At 46.1% G+C, this 19,944-nt stretch overlaps 1 protein-coding gene across 1 annotated transcript in view; it reads left to right on the top strand.

The window, feature by feature from the left end:
• Positions 1–3,386: 3,386 nt before the first annotated feature.
• crim1 (cysteine rich transmembrane BMP regulator 1 (chordin-like)) overlaps positions 3,387–19,944 on the top strand; it is a 45,236-nt gene continuing 28,678 nt past the window's right edge. Inside the window, 2 exon segments of the mRNA XM_062469622.1 lie at positions 3,387–4,324; positions 11,138–11,311. Of these exon segments, the coding sequence (XP_062325606.1) occupies positions 4,024–4,324; positions 11,138–11,311 (475 nt within the window). The 5' untranslated portion in view covers positions 3,387–4,023.

The following is a 19,944-nucleotide window of genomic DNA, read 5'->3' as shown; positions in this document are numbered from 1 at the left end:
CCCACTATCCCCCCCCTCCTACCAGTTCTCACAGCCCAGTGCTACTGGAAGCGCTGCTGGCACTGCAGTCACTGGCATTCCAAACATTCTTTCATCATGTGCTCATGAAAACCAGAGAGAGAGAGGGAGACGGCCAGGGAACACAGGGAGAGAGACGAGCGGCAACAAGTTTAACCCCGTCCTCTCCTCTGTGCCTGTGTGTCTCCTGGCTCTGGATCTGGTTCATGGACAGCAGGGGGTCAAGTGGGAACCGGACACCAGTAGAACACAGCGAAAACATGTATCCGAGCCCAGTAGAAGACAGCATTTATATCGATTTCAGGGGTCAATGCTGTGATTTAGAGTGTGGGGGAGAGTTGGAGAGAACAGAGATGAGAAAGTTGGAGAAGAGAGGGAAGGGGATGAGAGAATAGAGACAGTGAAAAACACTATAAAGAGATTGACAGTGAGAAGATGGAGGGAGAAAATTAGGAGAAAGAGATATACAAAAGTGGAAAAAGTATTGTCCCCCGTGAGTTTGTGTGTGTCTGTGTGTTCTTACAGTATGTGTGTGTGTGTGTGTGTGTGTGTGTGTGTGTGTGTGTGTGTGTGTGAGTGACCATGCTGCTCATCAGACCAGGCGCCTATCCATCAGCACTCATTATCAAGATCTTTGTGTTGCTGTGAAACATTCCAATTAAAGTCTGAGGCTGATGGGAATGTTTGCCATAGCTGGCATGCTGGCTGAGAGCAGGAGGAATGCTGGGAGAGATGCCACAGCAAGCTCACATGTGGTCATGCCTCAATCTACAACCGCGCTTATCACTCTGCAGATCTGTCAGCACCTGACTATTACCTCACAGACCACCGGGTCCTGACGGAATTCCTTCTAACCAATCACGGCTCAGCATGGCTGTGGGGTTCTGACCCGTGTCTGTTTGTTCTCTGGACCATGCTGGGTTCTGAGTCATGTGTTTAGATGTATATCTATAGGTATACAGCTGAGCTCTGAAAAGTGGGGATGTGAGTCTGCGTCTGTGCTACTGGCGAGTTCTGAATCTTGTCTTTGCAGTGGTGGAACCGTGTGTCCTATTCACCCAGACCAGTGGGGGGCGCCCCAGGGTGGTTATGTGTGCGTGTGTATGGGGTGGGGGGGGTCTGGTGGAGCTTTGATGTGTGTGTGTTTGTGTGTGTGTGTACGTTTGTGTGTCAGGATATGGCCGCAGGCCTGTGTGATTGAACCAGAGGTTGGGTACAGCGAAGAGCACAACGAAGAAAACTCAGTGGTGCCAAACCCACACACACACACACACAAGCACACGCACACATGCTGGATGATTAATGGGCCAGTTAGCCCGGCGCCCACGGCAACGCTCAGCGCTTGAACACTCCTCGACCATCACATCAGCTCCGCCTACCTTACCTCTTCGCACCCTCCCTCCACCCCCCCAACCCCGCCGTCGCTAGCCCCTATATCCGCCGAGTGTTTAAGAGGCGCAGGTCTCTGATTGGCTCATGAATCTAACCCGCCACTCCCGGCGTGGACGTTAATTTATTTGTTGATGTTGTTTTGGTCGTTTGGTTACAAGCGGAGTGTTTTGTTTTCAGCTTTTGTTATTCAATTTAAGGAAGCGTCATTAATCTAAACAATGGTCTGGGTTATCTGGAAGGTAACGGTGTTGACAGGCTCGCTAAACACTTGCTGAGGTAGGTGGCAGTAATGCATCACTGGTAACACACACACCGGTAACACACATGCACACACATGCATATTCACAAGCACTCACACACAAACGTGGCAGTCTTATCAGCAGTTGTTAGAAAGCTTTGTGGAGGGTTCAAGTCTAGAACACTGACCCTGAAAAAAACATATCAGGTTCAAGAGCATTACCAAAACAATGGGGAGAGGAGAGAGAGATTAAGAGAATAAACATAGGAAGGAATGCTATAGAGTGTGAAAAGGATGACTAGGAACAAGAGGATGTTTCTGAGATGACAAACAGCATGTCGTTACTGCATAGTTGACACTGACCCTCATCATTAATCCAGCTCCACAGAACCTGAGCAGCACCACTTCACAAGCAGGACTAGGGCTTCTGGAGATTCAATGTCTCTCTTTATATCGATGCACTCAAGGCAAGTTTACATTCACTACAGACTGTGACAATGCTAGCAGGTAGCAATCAGACAGCCTGGCTGGCTACTGGATATGACTTGATATCACTCTGTACTAGTGTTGCTGTCAGTGGTGGAGCTGATGGTTCTCACTCGCTATACTGACAGGGGATTGAACCTGCACACCTATCGAACGTCAAGCAAGAGATTGTGGTCTGACTGAGGGTAACCATGGATAGTTGTGGTCGAGGCTTCATAACTCTCAGCTCACACACACAGACACACATCTAACCAATGACCCTGACTCCCCGGCCTCTGCTCAGGGGCGATTGATGACCCAGCTATTATTGGTTCACAGTAATTGCTGGGCTATCATTGGCTTGCTGTGCTTGCAGGCTCAACTGCCCTTCTGTCTGCTGAACAGGGTGTGTGTGTGTTTGTGTGTGTGTGTGTGTGTGTGTGTGTGTGTGTGTGTGTGTGTGTGCGTGTGTGAGTGTGTGTGTGTATGGGGGGGTGGCACAGACACACACACAGACAACTCAACAGACACACAGCATACAGGCACATACATACAAGCACTAGCACACGCACATACTCACACACTCTCTCTCTGCTTCTCTCACACACACATACACACACCATATATCTGGTGGCTCTACAGAAAAGCGAGAGGGAGCAGTCTGGAATGAAATATAGCAGAAAGATTGTGGTTTATTGATCCATAAAGAGAGACCCTCGATTGTCTCACTGTCGGTCTTTAACCCTCAGTTCTTAGTGTATTCCCAGGTACAAAAATATATTTTGGAAACCTAACCTGGCATAAGGATCATATCTAAAATACTTAATGTAATTGATACCTAATTAATAGCCTCTGTGAGATGGTGTGTAGTGCGGTGATGACCATTTGCCTTTAGTTACCAGACAAACTCACTTTCTCATCAAACATGTTTATTTCACGTAGTTGGTTGCCAAATGGTTTTACTGTCTTTATAAATGAGGCCATCCGAAACAGGCCTTTACCTTGCCTATTGTTCTTTAAATAAGTATGAGAGTACCTGTCATGTTATATATGAAATGTAAAGTACACGCAGCATGACCGGGCTTCGGATTAAACGGCTGTTTTTACCGGGGCCACTGGGGCTCCACATTCCACACCTGCGCCGGAGCCGCATTCCCAGTCTGTGTATCACTGACTCCCTCCGCACTCCCCGTGTGCCAACATTTCCTGTGCTCCATATCTGGAATGAACTGTCCAATGGAGCGGAGAAATGCTAGATGGGAGTGGTTCCGTTATGAGGTCACGGAGGGGGACTGAACCGGGGGCGCAGCAGACGGAGAGTCGTGCGCTGGAGAACGATAAACATGAGAGCAAGAGACGTACTGTATGAGCGGTAGCAGGAAACGTTTTATTTGAATAAGGTTAGCAAAAAGAATAGCGGATAGCGCCGCGGAGAGTCTAAGAAGAGAGAGACTGATAAATACTAGTGCGCAGTCTCTTCGTTACGGGCGCGTTGAACGGAGAGAAATCCCCTTGCTGTTAGCAAGAAGGACTCTGAAGGGGGAGAGAGAGAAGACGTACGAGTACAGTGAAGAAAGTTTCCATTTCTTGAAACAAACTGGAACTCCGACCATATTGTGGAACAGAAACCATGGTCCCCATGTACAGTGTGGGATAGTTTGAGTCTCATGTGCGTTTGGACGGATATTGTTCTCTCCTGGTTTACGGTAACCCGGACTAAAGTTTCGTCTGGCGGAAAGTAGACTTCAACACTGTACACCACGACCCTGGACATTTTTTTCGGAACTTCTTTGACTGTTATTGGAACTGCGTGCTCATCGTGTTTCGGAGCTCGACAAGGGTATACTAGCTCGCTGTTCTGAGCGGGGGTCTGGGGGGCGGGTAGTAGGATTTTATTTAATTTTTTCCCCATGGCCTCTTCCAGAATGTATCTCCTTGCGGTATGCATTTTGGTATCTGTGTTCGCGAGGAGCAGTCGGGCTCTACTGTGCCTGCCGTGTGATAAGTCTAAATGCGAAGAGCCCAAGCACTGCACCGGGGCGGTTGTGCTCGGGATCTGCGGCTGCTGCTCGGTCTGCGCCAAGCAGAAAAACGAGAGCTGCGGTGGGGTTTACGGTCTGTACGGGACCTGCGACCGGGGGCTCCGGTGCGTAATCAGACCGCCGCTGAGCAGAGGCTCTATCACGCAGCATGAGGTCGGGGTGTGTGAAGGTTTGTATCGTGTTTGTATTATAATATTTCATGTCATTCGTATCATTAAACTTGGATTGAAGTTATGGAAACACTTTTTTGAAAAGGATGCATGTTATACTATGAGCCGTTTCAGTTGAAACTATAATAAGTAGCCCAATCAATAATTTATGAGACACTCTACCCAGTAGATTTTAATTAATTAATTAATTAATTGCAATGGCTATATCCCCAGTTATCATGTATTGGCCTTTATGCACCTGAAATATGTCTGCTACTGTAAATGTATCGATGTCTTGTATTTGCTATATGCATAATCAAGCCAATTGACTGGCCTGATGTTGATGAAAGGTACCAGTGCAATAGATCATAGACACCGTAGTCATGTTGTCAATATCGTAAAGGTCATTCAAGTAGTCAAGTAGTTTCTTCGTGTTATGTCCCTCAAGCTACATAACTAGTTGCATAAACACACGCGCTCCACGCCAAGTGTTGCGAGGTCTGGAGACTAGAGGGATTGAGCAAGCGGAGCTGGCTAATGTGTTTGCAGCATGTCGGTTTTCCATTTCTTTAGGGTATAGCTAACAGATTCCGTGCTGTTTTTGGACGCCGTGCCAGCCCCTCTCTTTCCGCCGAGGCTTGTTGGTTTTTCGATGGAATGTCTGCTATGCAACTCAACTTGCGTATCTACCCCGTGTAGCCTACTTTAACATAGACCTTTCACCGGGGAGTCGAACCGCCCGCTCCTCTTACCTGGCAGCGCAGGTGCTCCCGGTAAAGGAACGGGGGTTTGTTCTTTCAAGCCGCCGCTTCTCTTATCATTTTGCCGTAACGCTTTCTAGACCATAGTCGTGATGTTGCGTGATAGCCCCGGTAATTACGGCTCCCCTGGAATGCTGGTGACGCCTGGGGCACGGGGTGCTTGGCTGGTGCGAGAGATCGTGATTATATCTGACGGGTTGTGATTTGATGCTTCATTCCTCAGACATGCAGAAAATCATCTATTATGATGAGTCTCTCTCCTCGACCCCCACTCCTCCCCCCTCATTTTGTGTCCTTTTTTTGTACTGAGTACGAAACAGAAGTCTACAATAGAACCGAAAACTAAAATCTAACCACCTCTGTTACATCCACACCCTCTTGACCTCATACCCAGAGGAACTGATGCACCCGAGTTTCACTCTGTTTGATAGGGATTGAACCATGTAAAACAAATCCAAGCACCTACATTGTAACAAGCGGACACCGATTATTATAAGCAGGCAAGATAGGTACAGACAGGCATACAAGTATCCTCACACCTGTAGCTCTCTCTCACTCCTGCTCCTTCTTCCTCTAGTCTTCTGCTCCTTCATACTTTACTCCCTTCCCTCTTTCTCTCTCCTCTACTTCCCCTTCCTCCTCTTCACTCCCTTTCTCCCGCCTTCTTCTCACAATGCCGCTGTAGAAAAACATGATCTGAGCTGACTCCCTGTGGACCTCCTGTTAGCAGCCCAGCTGTGGAGCTACCGTGTTAGGTTAGTGTAGTCCCAGGCTGTCAGTCAGGGTTGCCAGGTTAGTGTAGTCCCAGGCTGTCAGTCAGGGTTGCCAGGTTAGTGTAGTCCCAGGCTGTCAGTCAGGGTTGCCAGGTTAGTGTAGTCCCAGGCTGTCAGTCAGGGTTGCCAGGTTAGTGTAGTCCCAGGCTGTCAGTCAGGGTTGCCAGGTTAGTGTAGTCCCAGGCTGTCAGTCAGGGTTGCCAGGTTTGTGTAGTGCCAGGCTGTCAGTCAGGGTTGCCAGGTTTGTGTAGTCCCAGGCTGTCAGTCAGGGTTGCCAGGTTTGTGTAGTCCCAGGCTGTCAGTCAGGGTTGCCAGGTTTGTGTAGTCCCAGGCTGTCAGTCAGGGTTTCCTGGTTATTGTAGTCTCAGGCTGTCAGTCTGGGTCCCCAGGTTAGTGTAGTCCCAGCTGTCAGTCAGGGTTGCCAGGTTAGTGTATTCCCAAGCTGTCAGTCAGGGTTGCCAGGTTAGTGTAGTCCCAAGCTGTCAGTCAGGGTTGTCAGGTTAGTGTAGTCCCAAGCTGTCAGTCAGGGTTGCCAGGTTAGTGTAGTCCCAGGCTGTCAGTCCGGGTTGCCAGGTTAGTGTAGTCTGTCAGTGAGGGTCCCTGAAGAGTCTGGGAAGCAGCGGGTGCCCTCTCACCCTAAGGCTATGTCAGGCAATTGTATCGCTACACACACAAAAACACATTCAAACACTACCCCCCCCACCCATAGTGACTTGTATATTTCATCCTTTAGACTATATTTTGTATCCATTCTGCTTCTATTGTGGAGGTTTTATTGTGCATGTTTTGCGCTGCTATGTGGACTGTGTTATGTATTAGTAGGTCAACAGCTGTGTGGTCTCATTGAGAGCTGAGAAACAGCAATAGAAGTATTTGTTCTCTCTGACGGTCTTTGAAGACGTCTGGATGAAATAATCAGCTCTCATGCATATGCATGTCCACCTAAATTATGTATAATTTGGAGAATGTTTATGGCATCTGGAGGAGGCTTAGCTGGCGTCCTACAAGGGGTATTAGGGAATTTTGAGGTAAATATTTAGCCCTGTCCCTGTTGGCCAGACCTGGCCCTGATGTGAACCATATTGGAAGTCATTGATTACGTGCACTAGTTGTTTGGACCACGATGGTCGATTCTCATCTGGAATATTCCCCATGTTCTCCCAGAGGGCAAAAATGCAAATCACCCACATGGCATCCCTTCAAACACCCGGCTTCTGACCTCTACCGTCTACGAGATTGGATGCCTCAGGTGCCTGTCACTGAGCACAGCTCTATCACTGGACAGAGAATTTGGGTGCGGGGAGTGACATTGAAGTGACACTGTTCTAAATAGGAAGGTCCTGAATCTTTGGTATGGAGTTCCTAGCGTGCTCTGGTGTCCTAGTATGCTGTTGTCATTCTGCTTCACTGGTATGTTAGTCCACTGACTGGTACCTTCTCCCTGGTTGGGTATAGTGTAGTGGAGGTGGTTCGTGACCAAGGTTGGATTCCCACTACTTCTCTGCTGTCCCTCAACATTGTCAGCATGATCCACTCTGTGGATATTGTGTAGGTGATTTGGGACTGTGGAATAATAGACCTGACCATTATCTCTGGATGCACACACACATACACACACACACATACACACAAATCGCTATGGGGACCATTATTAGTGTAATCGTACTCAGCAGCCGACCGCTGAGGCTGAGATAGGCTGTCCCAGTGCAGATGATCATCGTGGTTATGAACTCATCCAGACATGATGAATCATTCATTAGTCTCATTGAAGTCGATACCAGACCCTCTGCTGCGCCACAACTAAAGGCTTCTGACAGGTCCACTTCATCCCAAATAGAGGCACTGTGACCATACAATTTAATCCATCCATCCATTCATCCATCCAACCAACTTTTAATCCATCCATCCTATCAACCAAAAACCTTTATCCTGCCTCAAGGCATCCTCCATACAATCTACCCTCACTTCCTCCATGGAACCTGGCTGCATGCATCCATTCCTTTAGTGCTGCAGAGTGGTGGTGGTGGAGGGTGTGGGGATAGACTGGACGGGGGGTAGATTGGGAGATCGAGGCAGCTCAGACTGGTCTGCAGAGGGAGCGGGAGAGAACCGAACAGCGAGGACTCTTGTTTACCCCTCCCACTGGCAGCCATGATGGTCTCTCTGAGTTGAGGGGAGCCCTGCTCGGAAGCTCTGCAGAGGAAGCCACACTGGCATGTCCAGTCTTGTTTACGGTGGTTCTGGTAGCCCGACAGTGACCTGTGTTACTCCAGAGAGCTGCCCGCTGTCTGCAGTCAGGAAAAAGGTCAGGGAGCGCAGAGGAACCGGAGAAGAGCTGGACACATTATACCCTTCCTCCTGTTGTTGCAGCTCTCTCCAGGAATGTGGCTCTGACGGACTGCTGGATCTGAAATTACCGTCTGACTGGCTGGTAGACTGACTGGCTGGTTTGCTTGTTTTCTCCTTCAATGGCAGAATTTGAGCAGACTGACTAGCTGACTGGCTAGCTGTCATTGGCAGGCTCTTGTCACTCCGCGCCAGCTTGCACCAGCTCAAACCAGAACTTTCAAAATATTACATCAAATGAAAGGAGTGAAAACAGGAGGCTAACAAGAAAACAGTGGCTAAAACCTAGAATGGAATGTTGGAACAGGTTCTGAGTCCGGAGTTCTGGATTTCTAAACATTCCATCTGCGTGCTCTGCTGGGTCCTAAACGCTCCATCTCCATCTCCTGGCTTCTGCATTCCTGTGAAGCAGCCCTGTAGAGGCCTGCTGCATGCTAGGGCACGAGTGCCTATTGACGATGAATAATAATAATTTATTTGTTTAGTTTAGACCCAGGTCTGGGTCTACAGACATTGCTGGCATTTTTACCCCGTGATGCAATCCTGCTCCGCTGCTGTTCAGCTACGTTAGAGAAGGAAGACCCTGTCAGGACCTTCAGAAAGGACCTTCAGGGTTAGATCCCTAGATCCCTCCACCTGCTCAGAGACACTATGCAACACAACTCCCTGTCCGCTTGTTCTAAACCTCAGCTGCAGCCTCTGCTGCAGGCTGGAGAACTGCCAGAGATTTGGCTGACACGATGAATGACATCATAAGTCCCATTTAGGTAACAGATAGTAACAGCGGTTACAGAGTTTCACCAGGTGTGATTGTGACAGCCTATAAGGGTGTGACAAACAGTGCATTCCCAGAGTGCACCTGGACAGCAACGTGATGTAGGGGGTTTCTGTCCTGAGGGAATTTTCTAGAAAACCGGTGTCACTCCTTAGAATCTCCCTAGAATATTGCCCTCTGCTCGTTAGAACACTGGCCTCTCTGCTTGTTAGAACCTTGGTTTCTTCTAGGTGAAAATCTGGCCCCACTACTGGTTAGAATACCGGCATGTGCTTGTTAGAACAATGCTCGTTAGAACGCTGCTCATTAGAACTCTAGGCAGAAGGGTGAAGGGTTGAGAATAACACTCTACTTTGACATGATGTCACAATGTAAAACACTTAGAAGGGGTGGATTAGCACTGCAGAGCTGTGAGACTGGATATGAGCTTTTCTTGGTGCGACAATCTCTCCAGCCTGCAGTCTTAAGTGTGCACTCGTTCCCTTGTAACCTTGTCCTCTTTCTAATGCACTTCCCCCCTGTGGCTCTGTGTGGAAGTGAGGAGTGTGAAGGGGTCCCTGTCGCCCAGAGCAGGCAGAGACCCCGCCAACCCTCCGCTGCTGGAGGCAAGGAGACACCACAGAGGCCAGAGAACACAGCACACACACACACACACACACACACACAGACAGAAGGGAACACGGAGTGCAGTCTATTGTGCGGGTGTACCCCCCTGTGACTTTTGAGGCCTCTCTCACACACACACACACACACACACACACTCACACACAGCCTTCCTTTGGGCTGGAAGGCTGGATGAACTTAGAGAAGAACACAGGTTGTCTTCTGTCGTCAGGGAAGACAAGCGTAAACGTTCACCTCCTACTCCACTGGTTTCTTGTCACGCTCTTCCTCTGAGTACACACACGCTCAAACAAACGCACACACTCTCACATATGCACCCACACAAGCACACACATGCAGACACACACATGGACAACATAGATGCACATGTAGACACACACATGGCCACACAATCAAATATACACACCAAAACACATAGACACACATAGATACACTCAAATACACACACACTTCCACACAATCAAATACACACATTCTCTTTCTCATTACCTCCAACCGGTCCACAGAACCAGGCAGAGCCCCTGGAGAGTGAACATGCCTGGTGAAAGTGTGTGATTACAGCCGATCCACAAACCTCTCAGAGTAACTCTCTGAGTCGGAGGTTTTCATCTTGCATCATTTTTTCAGTCTGCTTCTCTTCCACTCTGCTCCCTTGGCTCCTTAAACAGCTTGAGTGTTTTAAACTGTCGGTGATAATTAGCTACCACCATGTATCCTCGACACTCTCCCTCCTCCCAGTCCTCCGAACTAGCCCTCGCTACACTCTGCCAGCTATCAGATGTCACACGCAACACACAACCGGACATGGGCACACGCATATAAAGGTTGCATGGCATTACTGGCAGGCAGGCAGACGTCAGTCCACTGATGGCTCTTAGGCTCTCAGGCTCGCGTGTCATGTAGCTTTGTTTGAAATGCTAATCAAAGCACAAGAACCACAGCTACATGAAAACATATGGAGTGCTCGTGGGTTTCAGCCAGATTTGGTTTTAACACAGGGCCTGTTCACTAATGTAGAGGCATGTACCTCAATTACACAGGCACACACACATACACACACACATAGTATAACATCTCTTTGTCTCTCTCACTCTATTTTCATCTCTCAAACACACTCTCAGAGAGTCTATGACTATCACTCCTATGTCTATACACAGAAGTGCAAGCAAACATATACAAGCGGTCATAAACAGACACACACTCAGACAGACACACATGCACACACACATACACACACCAGTGATAAGGTAGAGATAGAGAAAAGCAGTGTTCTACAGTGCCAGTGGGGTTTTGTTTGCATAACAAATAAGAGCTGATAATGGCATTGTGGAGGTCAGAGCGCCGTAAGGTTTCTACATGGCCTTGACTGTCTATCAGTAGTCCTCTCTCTTTCTGTCATACTCTCTTTCTCTCTCTATTCTCTCTGTCTCTCACCGTCTTTCTCTACCTGTGCAGTGGACATAGGAGTGATCTGTACACTGTCAGACAGGTCGCTGGTGCCTTTTGATGATGTCACGTCAGTGATGTCATATCCTCTTCCTCCCTCCTCTCCAGATGAGAACTGGGATGATGACCAGCTGCTGGGGTTCGAGCCCTGCAACGAGAACCTGATCACCGGCTGCAACCTCATGGATGGCAGGTGTGAGTGTGACAGCATCCGCACCTGCAACAACCCCTTCGAGTTCCCCAGCCAGGAGGCCTGTCAGACTGCCCTCAAGAAGATCGAAGGTAGGCCTGTTGGTGTGTGTGTGTTTGTGTGTGTGAGACAAAGAAAGAAAGCTTGAAAAAGAGACTGTTTGTGTATGCATGGGTTTGTGTCTGTCTGTTTCCAAAACTATGATGAAAGTTGTTTGTGTCGTCTGGTCTTAGAAGACTCCTCCTTCAACCCTGGAATCTTCTCATGGCATAAGAGACTTGGCCGTATCAGTAATTAACTAGGTTAATTGTTTTCTTCTGCCTGCTTGTTAATTCATAAGTGTTGAGACGGGAATCAAACGGCATTATCAATCGTTTTCTGTCTGCTCCTAACTCCCAGAGAGACTGGGCTGCTGTCACAATAGGCGAAACTACCCCTCCTTTCTTCATCTCACTCTTTCTCTCTATCCTTCTCTCACTCCCTCTGTGTCTCTCTTCATCTCTCTACCTCGTTATGCTCATCTGTGTCTCTTTACCTCTCTCTCTCTCTCTCTCTCTCTCTCTCTCTCTCTCTCTGTTGTTCAGCTTTGTGTTTCGTGTTGTCCCGTCTCTCAGCATATTTAACATTCAGCAGAGTCACATAGTGAATAACAAGCCAGTGCTCCCTGCTATCCTTCATTCAGCCCTTCATTCTCCGTGTTGGAAGTGAGCTCTGTTGTTCCGCCCTTTCTCTGTCGGGCGTTTTTTTTCTGTGACAGGTTCTCATCAGTCGTTCCGAGATAAAAAAACAAACATGCACGCACACACGGGCGCACAGTGTTTTTCAGAGGCCTGATAAGGTTGTAAGCGACGTATCAGAATGTTAATGTAGCAGAGAGGAATGTTACCCCCCTGGCTGTGTTGGAGTACAGATAGACGGAAGGACAGACGGACTGACCAAGAAGTGGGGAGGAGGAGGGAGGGAGAGATAGGGTGGGTGGAAAGGAAGACGGTGTGTTTACAGAATGCTGGCAACAGAATGGCAATTAAAACTCCCAAATAAAGACTTGTTATGACAACCGCCATAGCAACCGAACTGTTGTCGTGCAGTGGCAGGTGTGCTTCTGTCTAGTCTGACTCTGTGATCAGCTAGCCAGGTCTGGTCTGATCTATGGTCCACAGCTGCTCTTTCATGTGGCCCACTCTCCTGCACCTGTCGGTCTCTCTCTGTCTGTCTGAATACCAGTTTGCCGATGTAGACAGGTATTCTCTAATTCTTTGTACCTCTAAGTCTACCTCTACCTGTAGCCTACCTCTACACAGAGCTCAAGTCTCACGCATTCGCAGTGACTCAGCCATTTCTCACGCTCTCACGCCAACACCTTGTATTTCTCACGCATTTCTAACATATGTCACGCTGAGAAGTAAGGGATGACTTGTCCTGCTATATACAATTAGCCTAATGGACGAGGCGCAGGCCTACTGAGGGAAGATGTAATGTTTTTATATGGAGTTAGATTAGTTTCATAATTCAAACAAACAAACGTAACACGATTCACAAATGTATTTCATGATTCACAAATAAATGTAACGCGATTCACAAATGTATTTCGTGATTCACAAATGTAACGCGATTCACAAATAAATGACCCTATTACATTTGTTTGCAACCTGACGAACACGAGTTACAAATCGGAGAACACAAGTTACAAATCGGAGAACACGAGTTACAATTCCCTGCATTTGTGTGTGTGGACTTGCTTAGATTCACAAATGCATTTTTTTCAAAAAGATATTCTCTGCAGCGTATCAGATCGTCTCTTCAAATTTTAGCCAATCACATTAACGTGTCTATGTGGACTTCCATAGATATATATAAAGGGTAGATGTCTCGTCCGCGTTGCCGGCCAACGGAGTCGAACGTCCGCACATGGCGGCCATTTTGCTACAGTGGCATAACGACATCTCTGACGTTGATAACAAACCAAACCGTTTCAAAATCGGTTGAAAATTGAGCAAGTTATGGTCATTTAAAAAGTACATGTTGCACCAACACAATGTTATGGGTGAGCGAGTTGACTGTAGCAAGATGGCCGCCATGTGCGGACATTCTAGACTCCGCCGTAAGACATCTATTCTTTATAGTATAGATCTATGTGGACTTCAACAACCTGCCATAATAACGGACAAAATGTCTCCTTCAGATCACGAGCAATGTCATCTGGTAGCATGTAGGTGAAATATTGCTTGTTAATCTTATTAAACCGATTATCATACGTGATTGAATATTCTTGAGAATGGCAGGATCCATGTTTAGTACTTTTAAGTGTTTCCTAGGCTAACGTTTAGCAAGCTAACTGTGATTGGCTAAAATTGGAAGAGACATCTGATAGGCTGCAGAGAATATCTTTTAGAAAAAATGCATTTGTGAATCTAAGCGCGTCAGGAAAGTTCCAAAAATACACACACACAAATGCAGGGATTTGTAACTCGTGTTCTCCGATTTGTAACTAGTGTTCTCCGATTTGTAACTCGTGTTTGTTAGGTTGCAAACAAATGTAATGGGGTCATTTATTTGTGAATCGCGTTACATTTGTGAATCATGAAATACATTTGTGAATCGCGTTACATTTATTTGTGAATCATGAAATACATTTGTGAATCGTGTTACGTTTGTTTGTGAATTATGAAACTAATCTAACTCCATATTTTTAATGCGAAATAAATATCTACACCTCTACACCTCACTCTTAGTATTCTGAAGTGTAAATGAGTAGTAACAAATGTATGCTTTTTAATCTATGCAATCTTCATAAATAATAAGGATGCATATGTATTTCAAATACAGAAATATCAGTTGTAAAATCTAAAAGTCCACTTACATTTTGAGAAAATTATCAGAATGTTTAGATGTTTGATATTAGTTTAAACAAAAGGTTTGGATGTGATATAGTAAAAAAGATTCTCACAATTTCCCCAGAAATTGTACCCTCTCTAGTTATACCTGCACCTCTACCTGACATATAAGATGGAGAAACAGAAATTGAAAAAAAGTAATACAGAGAGAGAGAAAGGGAAGGAGAATGATCTAGATGTGGGTAAATGATTCTCTACTGTCGGTCGGTCTGTCTGTCTCTCTCTTGCTCGCTCTGTTTCTCCCCAGGTGAATCATGATGTGTGACCGACACACATGGGCCCTCTTTCCGTTTGGGTTTCTGGTGTGAAGCAGATGGAGGAGTGTGTGTGAAGAGCCGTGTGTGAGTGTGTGAACAAACATAACAAGCGTTTTTAACTGGAGACACACTTCAGGTTTCACAGTTCATGTAAGTCATGTATTGAATATAAACAGCTTTGTTGGATGTAAACATGCTGCTATTATTAGGAGAAGTTTAATATAGTTTCCTGCAGAGATATTCTGACTGATATTCTGATATTCTGATTCTTCATGTACTAAATAGGTGATGTGATCTCTCTCTCTGTCTCTCTCTCTCTGTTGGTGGACCTTTGCTCTCACGTCCGGTATGTGAAGATTGTGAGGAATGAAAGGAATTCAGGATCTGCTGCCGGTATGAACGGATGTTCAACAAATAAACCATAAATAATCTCTGCTACAGACCTTAACACGATGTGATTGGGTAGATGCGGGCAGGACGTGCGCTGCGATTGGACAGATCTTAAATAGCTATGCCTTATGACCTCTGACCTTGGTGTATCTCACAATGACGTCATTGGAGCTCCCGCCGGAGTCTGGTCCTCAGAGAATCAGTGCTCATGGTTCTCCGCTTGAATTTGTCCACACCACGACTTGTTCACTTTTAACTACTTTATTATAGTAACAGCTCTGTGGCTTCACTACTGCTTAGACCTAACTTAGTCTCTCATGGCTACGGTATTTGTTGTGTGTTTGTGTGTGATAATCACCACAACAACCGAAGAATAAAAGTAAAATAACCTTTTTGTCATCGCTGGCATTTAGAAGATTGCGAGAGGAAAAGAAGAAGAAATGAAAAGGGGAGACAGTGAGAGCGAAGAACAGATGTAGGAAGAGGGGAAGACAGGGAGGTAGAGTGGGTTGAACTGAAAGAACGAGAGGGGAGGAAGGAGGGAGAGAGGATGTGTTGTTGTAGAGGAGTGTGCAGGGTGCAGCCGCTTGCTCCTCTGACCCAGCGAGGCCAGAGCACATTAAAGGAAATACCAGACATTCCTCTCTCTCTCTCTCTTTCTCTCTCTCTCTCTCTCTCTCTCTCTCTCTCTCTCTCTCTCTCTCTCTCTCTCTCTCTCACACTCTCTCTCTCTCTATTCCTCTCTTTCCATCTCTCTCTTTCTCTATTTCTTTTTCTCCCTCTCTTTATCTTTCCCTTTCCCTTTCTCTCTCCCTTTATTTTTCCATCTCTATGTCTCTTGCTCTTTCTCTCCCCTATTTCTCTCTTTTTACCTCCCTATTTCTTTCTGTCTCCCTCTCTCTCCCTTTCTATGACCGTGACAGTGAAAGGGTGAGGAGAGAGAACAAGGAAAGAAATTAGAGATTGGACTGTTTATGCCAAAACCAACATGTTTGTTTCCAGAGCTACTTCATGTTGGATCGGTGAAACACACTGTGCCAGGCAGGGGAAAGAAATGTGACTGGACCCAGATTATACTGCATCAGACCAGATATTATACTGCATCAGACCAGATATTATACTGCATCAGACCAGATATTATACTGCATCAGACCAGATATTATACTGCATCAGACCAGATATTATACTGCATCAGACCAGATATTATACTGCATCAGACCAGATATTATACTGCATCAGACCAGATATTATACTGCATCAGACCAGATTATACTGCATCAGACCAGATATTATACTGCATCAGACCAGATTATACTGCATCAAACCAGATTATACTGCATCAGACCAGATATTATTATACTGGATCAGACCAGATTGTATACTGTATCAGACCAGATATTATACTGGATCAGACCAGATATTGTACTGTACTTTGTTTGTGTCTGTCTGTGTGTGTGTGTATGTGTTTATAACTATAAACTAATTATTGTCAAAAACCAAATCATTGTTTTTCATCTCCATTAACCCTGGCAGACAGGGATGCCTTGTGTGTGTGTGTGTGTGTGTGTGTGTTTGTTTGTATCTGTCAATGGCCTATAGATCTGCCTGGTGGGATTACTACAGGTACATCCAGGTCCAGCCCAGTCGGAAAACACCAGTGTCCTTTGTGTCAGGAACAAAGAGCAATCGAATCAATTTACCTTAGATCCCCACTGATGCTGCAGCTTCCTTTGAATGATTTTCACACACACAGACACATATATAAATACACAGAAACTTACAGGATGCCCCTCTCTCCTCGTTGATTTTCCTCTATGGCCTTGTGCAATTGGACGTCAGTCTGGGGTCAGTGGATGCTATTGGCAGGTTCTGTCAGGCGGAAGTCTCTAGGCCACGGAATAGGAAGGTTGCCTGCTGGAGAGGAAGAGGAGAGGGATGGGGGAGGCGAGGTGAGAAGAGAAGCCTAGAGAAGATGAGGTAGAAGAAAGGGTAGAACAGAGGAGAAAAATAAGAAAGGAGAAGAGAGGAGAACGTGTGTCATACTGCTGCTGGCTTGAACCGATGTTTGTGTGTAAGTGAGAGACGGTGTTGGTCCCAATTGAGATTAAGGTTGTTTGTCTTTTTTGAATTCCAGGACACATATCTGTGTGTTTTGGTTGGGATATGTGTGTGTGTGTGTGCGTGTGTTTGGGTGTGGTGCGTTGGGTCTGGAGCTGATAAAGATGAATCACTCCCAGCCTCTTTCATGTGTGGTGCTCGTTGCTGCTGCCATTTGTAACGATAACAAAACACCTTTCACACAAAAATGTGTTTTCCTCTCTTGGTAATGACCAGGCATGCAGGCCCAGCTTTGTTTAGCTGCTGTAAACGCAGGGTGCCTCACTGCTCTTTCATGATAATAATGTTATTTTGTAACACACACAAGTGTGCTTATGTGTGTGTATGTGTGTGTGTGTGTGTGTGTGTGTGTGTGTGTGTGCAGCGGGCGAACTCTGACTGTTAGAACACCTGTAGAGTCTGCTGTTTTCATTGGAGGGTGGTCTAATGCTGGTCTGTCTATTTGAGACAGTCTGGATTATCTGCTGTTGAAGCTAGCCATCATGTGTGTATAAACGTGTGTGTGTGTTTCCTCGTCTGTCTGTAGAGGATGTGTGTGTGTTGGAGAGGGTTATTAAGTTTGAGAGAGACTCAGTGTCTGAAAGCTCCTCTGTGTTCAGAGAAGGCTTCGACTTCAGGTCTTAACCAATAGGAAGTTAGTAAAGACTTGAGCCAATTGGAAGCAAGCCCAACAAGAGCAGATTGTTTAGATCCTGTGGTTGTAGTCATGTGATGTTGTGATTGGCTCAAAGACCACAGCCTTGTTTCGGAATGACTACACTTCTTTCTTCAGACTGACTGTCTTAGAAAGTGATCCCCCTACACTGACCCTACTTCACCCTACACTGACCCTACCTCACCCTACACTGACCCTACCCCTCTATACCCCGGAATCAGAATGGGTTTTATTCGCCATGCAAGTTTGGACAGACAAGGAATTTGCTTTGGCCGGAAGGTGCAAACATTAAACATATAGGAATCTAAAATTTAAATATGAGAACTAACTATACTAAGGGTACATAACTAGCAATACTAAGTGGAATTAGATTAAAATAAACTATACAATAAAATATAAAATAAATAATACTGACCCTACCTCACCCTACACTGACCCTACCTCTCTATACTGACCCTTCCTCACCCTACACTGACCCTACCTCTCTATATTGACCCTACCTCACCCTACACTGACCCTTCCTCACCCTTCCTCACCCTACCTCTCTATACTCACCCTACCTCACCCTACACTGACCCTTCCTCACCCTACCTCACCCTACCTCTCTATACTGACCCTACCTCACCCTACACTGACCCTTCCTCACCCTACCTCACCCTACCTCTCTATACTGACCCTACCTCACCCTACACTGACCCTTCCTCACCCTACCTCACCCTACCTCTCTATACTGACCCTACCTCACCCTACACTGACCCTTCCTCACCCTACCTCACCCTACCTCTCTATATTGACCCTACCTCACCCTACACTGACCCTTCCTCACCCTACCTCACCCTACCTCTCTATATTGACCCTACCTCACCCTACACTGACCCTACCTCACCCTACCTCACCCTACCTCTCTATACTGACCCTACCTCACCCTACACTGACCCTTCCTCACCCTACCTCACCCTACCTCTCTATACTGACCCTACCTCACCCTACACTGACCCTACCTCACCCTACCTCACCCTACCTCTCTATACTCACCCTACATATCCATACTCCCATGCACCAGGAAATCATTGTGTTTGCAGAGAGGTTAATGCCCCAGTAAGAATTCAAAACCCCTGTCCCCAAGGAGGTGAGTGAGGATGATGATGATGGTGACGATGATGATGATGATGGTGACGATGATGATGGTGATGGTGACGATGATGATGGTGATGGTGACGATGATGATGGTGATGGTGACGATGATGATGGTGATGGTGACGATGATGATGGTGATGGTGACGATGATGATGGTGATGGTGACGATGATGATGGTGATATTTCTATTTTAAATCTGACAAGTGAGAAATATACAATTATTGATCACCTTTCCTACAGTACATAAACCAAGTCTGGAGAAATCAATCTCTCAGAACACTTGAAAGGTCTCCTGAGCATTAGCTAAAGCTTTCACATCGGTCCATTCTATTGTGCTACCTCGCTTTCTTCCAGAGTGTGTTTGTGTGTTCTCTCTTGCTGTGTGTGTGTATGTGTGTGTGTGTGTGTGTGTGCATGTGCAGTTTTTATCACATTTATTGATGGTGTAATTGTATAAGAGCTGGTGTTAACAACGTGACATGTTGCTAACAACAAATGTTGTGTATACACTTGATCTGACATGCTCATAAAACCGGATTGGGCTATCAGGGCCTGTAGTCCAGAGTTTGCTACAACACACTAATAGTACTAATAGCTAAAGACTAATGCTACCGTATTTGAATGTCTGAATGTTCCACTTCTAATAGCTAATGCTACTCTATACGAGTTTCCCAGTAGTAATAACTAATGCTACTGAATGCAAATGTCCTATTGCTAATGGCTAATGTTACTGGATATGAATGTCCCATTGCTAAAAACTAATGCTACTTTATATGAATGTCCCAGTACTAATAGCTAATGGCTAATGTATTATGTAACAGGCTGCGGTCTAGATTCCTGAGGTGCAGGAGGACATGTTTAGACTCCAGCCTGGAATGTGCAGATCCTCTTATCCCTGCCTCTCCCTCTGGTGAAATACAGGCTCACATATACTCACACAGACACAGGCTTCCTCTAAGCCTCATTCACAACCACACTTACGCTCACAGAAATACTATACATGCAACACGCATAACATCGCATTAAAACAGGTGTATTCACCTGGGTCCCTCTCATCGGAAAGCAGCCTTAACTACAGAAAATGTTACATAAAAAATCTTGATAGCCTCAAGCTGAAAATGTGTTTGTGTGGAATTATGTAGCACTTATAGTATATTTTCATTATACTCAGGAGTGGTGCGTATCTAAGATGAGGTGTGGGGAACATAACAGATGAGTCTCTTTTGATAGCACTTGTTTTTTCACTCTGTGAACGTCTCCTGACCCGCATGCAC

Source organism: Osmerus eperlanus, chromosome 9 (assembly GCF_963692335.1).
Source record: "Osmerus eperlanus chromosome 9, fOsmEpe2.1, whole genome shotgun sequence".
NCBI classification, from domain to species: domain Eukaryota; kingdom Metazoa; phylum Chordata; class Actinopteri; order Osmeriformes; family Osmeridae; genus Osmerus; species Osmerus eperlanus.
Note: the sequence above shows the minus strand (reverse complement) of the source record. Positions and strands in the feature narration are given on the sequence as shown.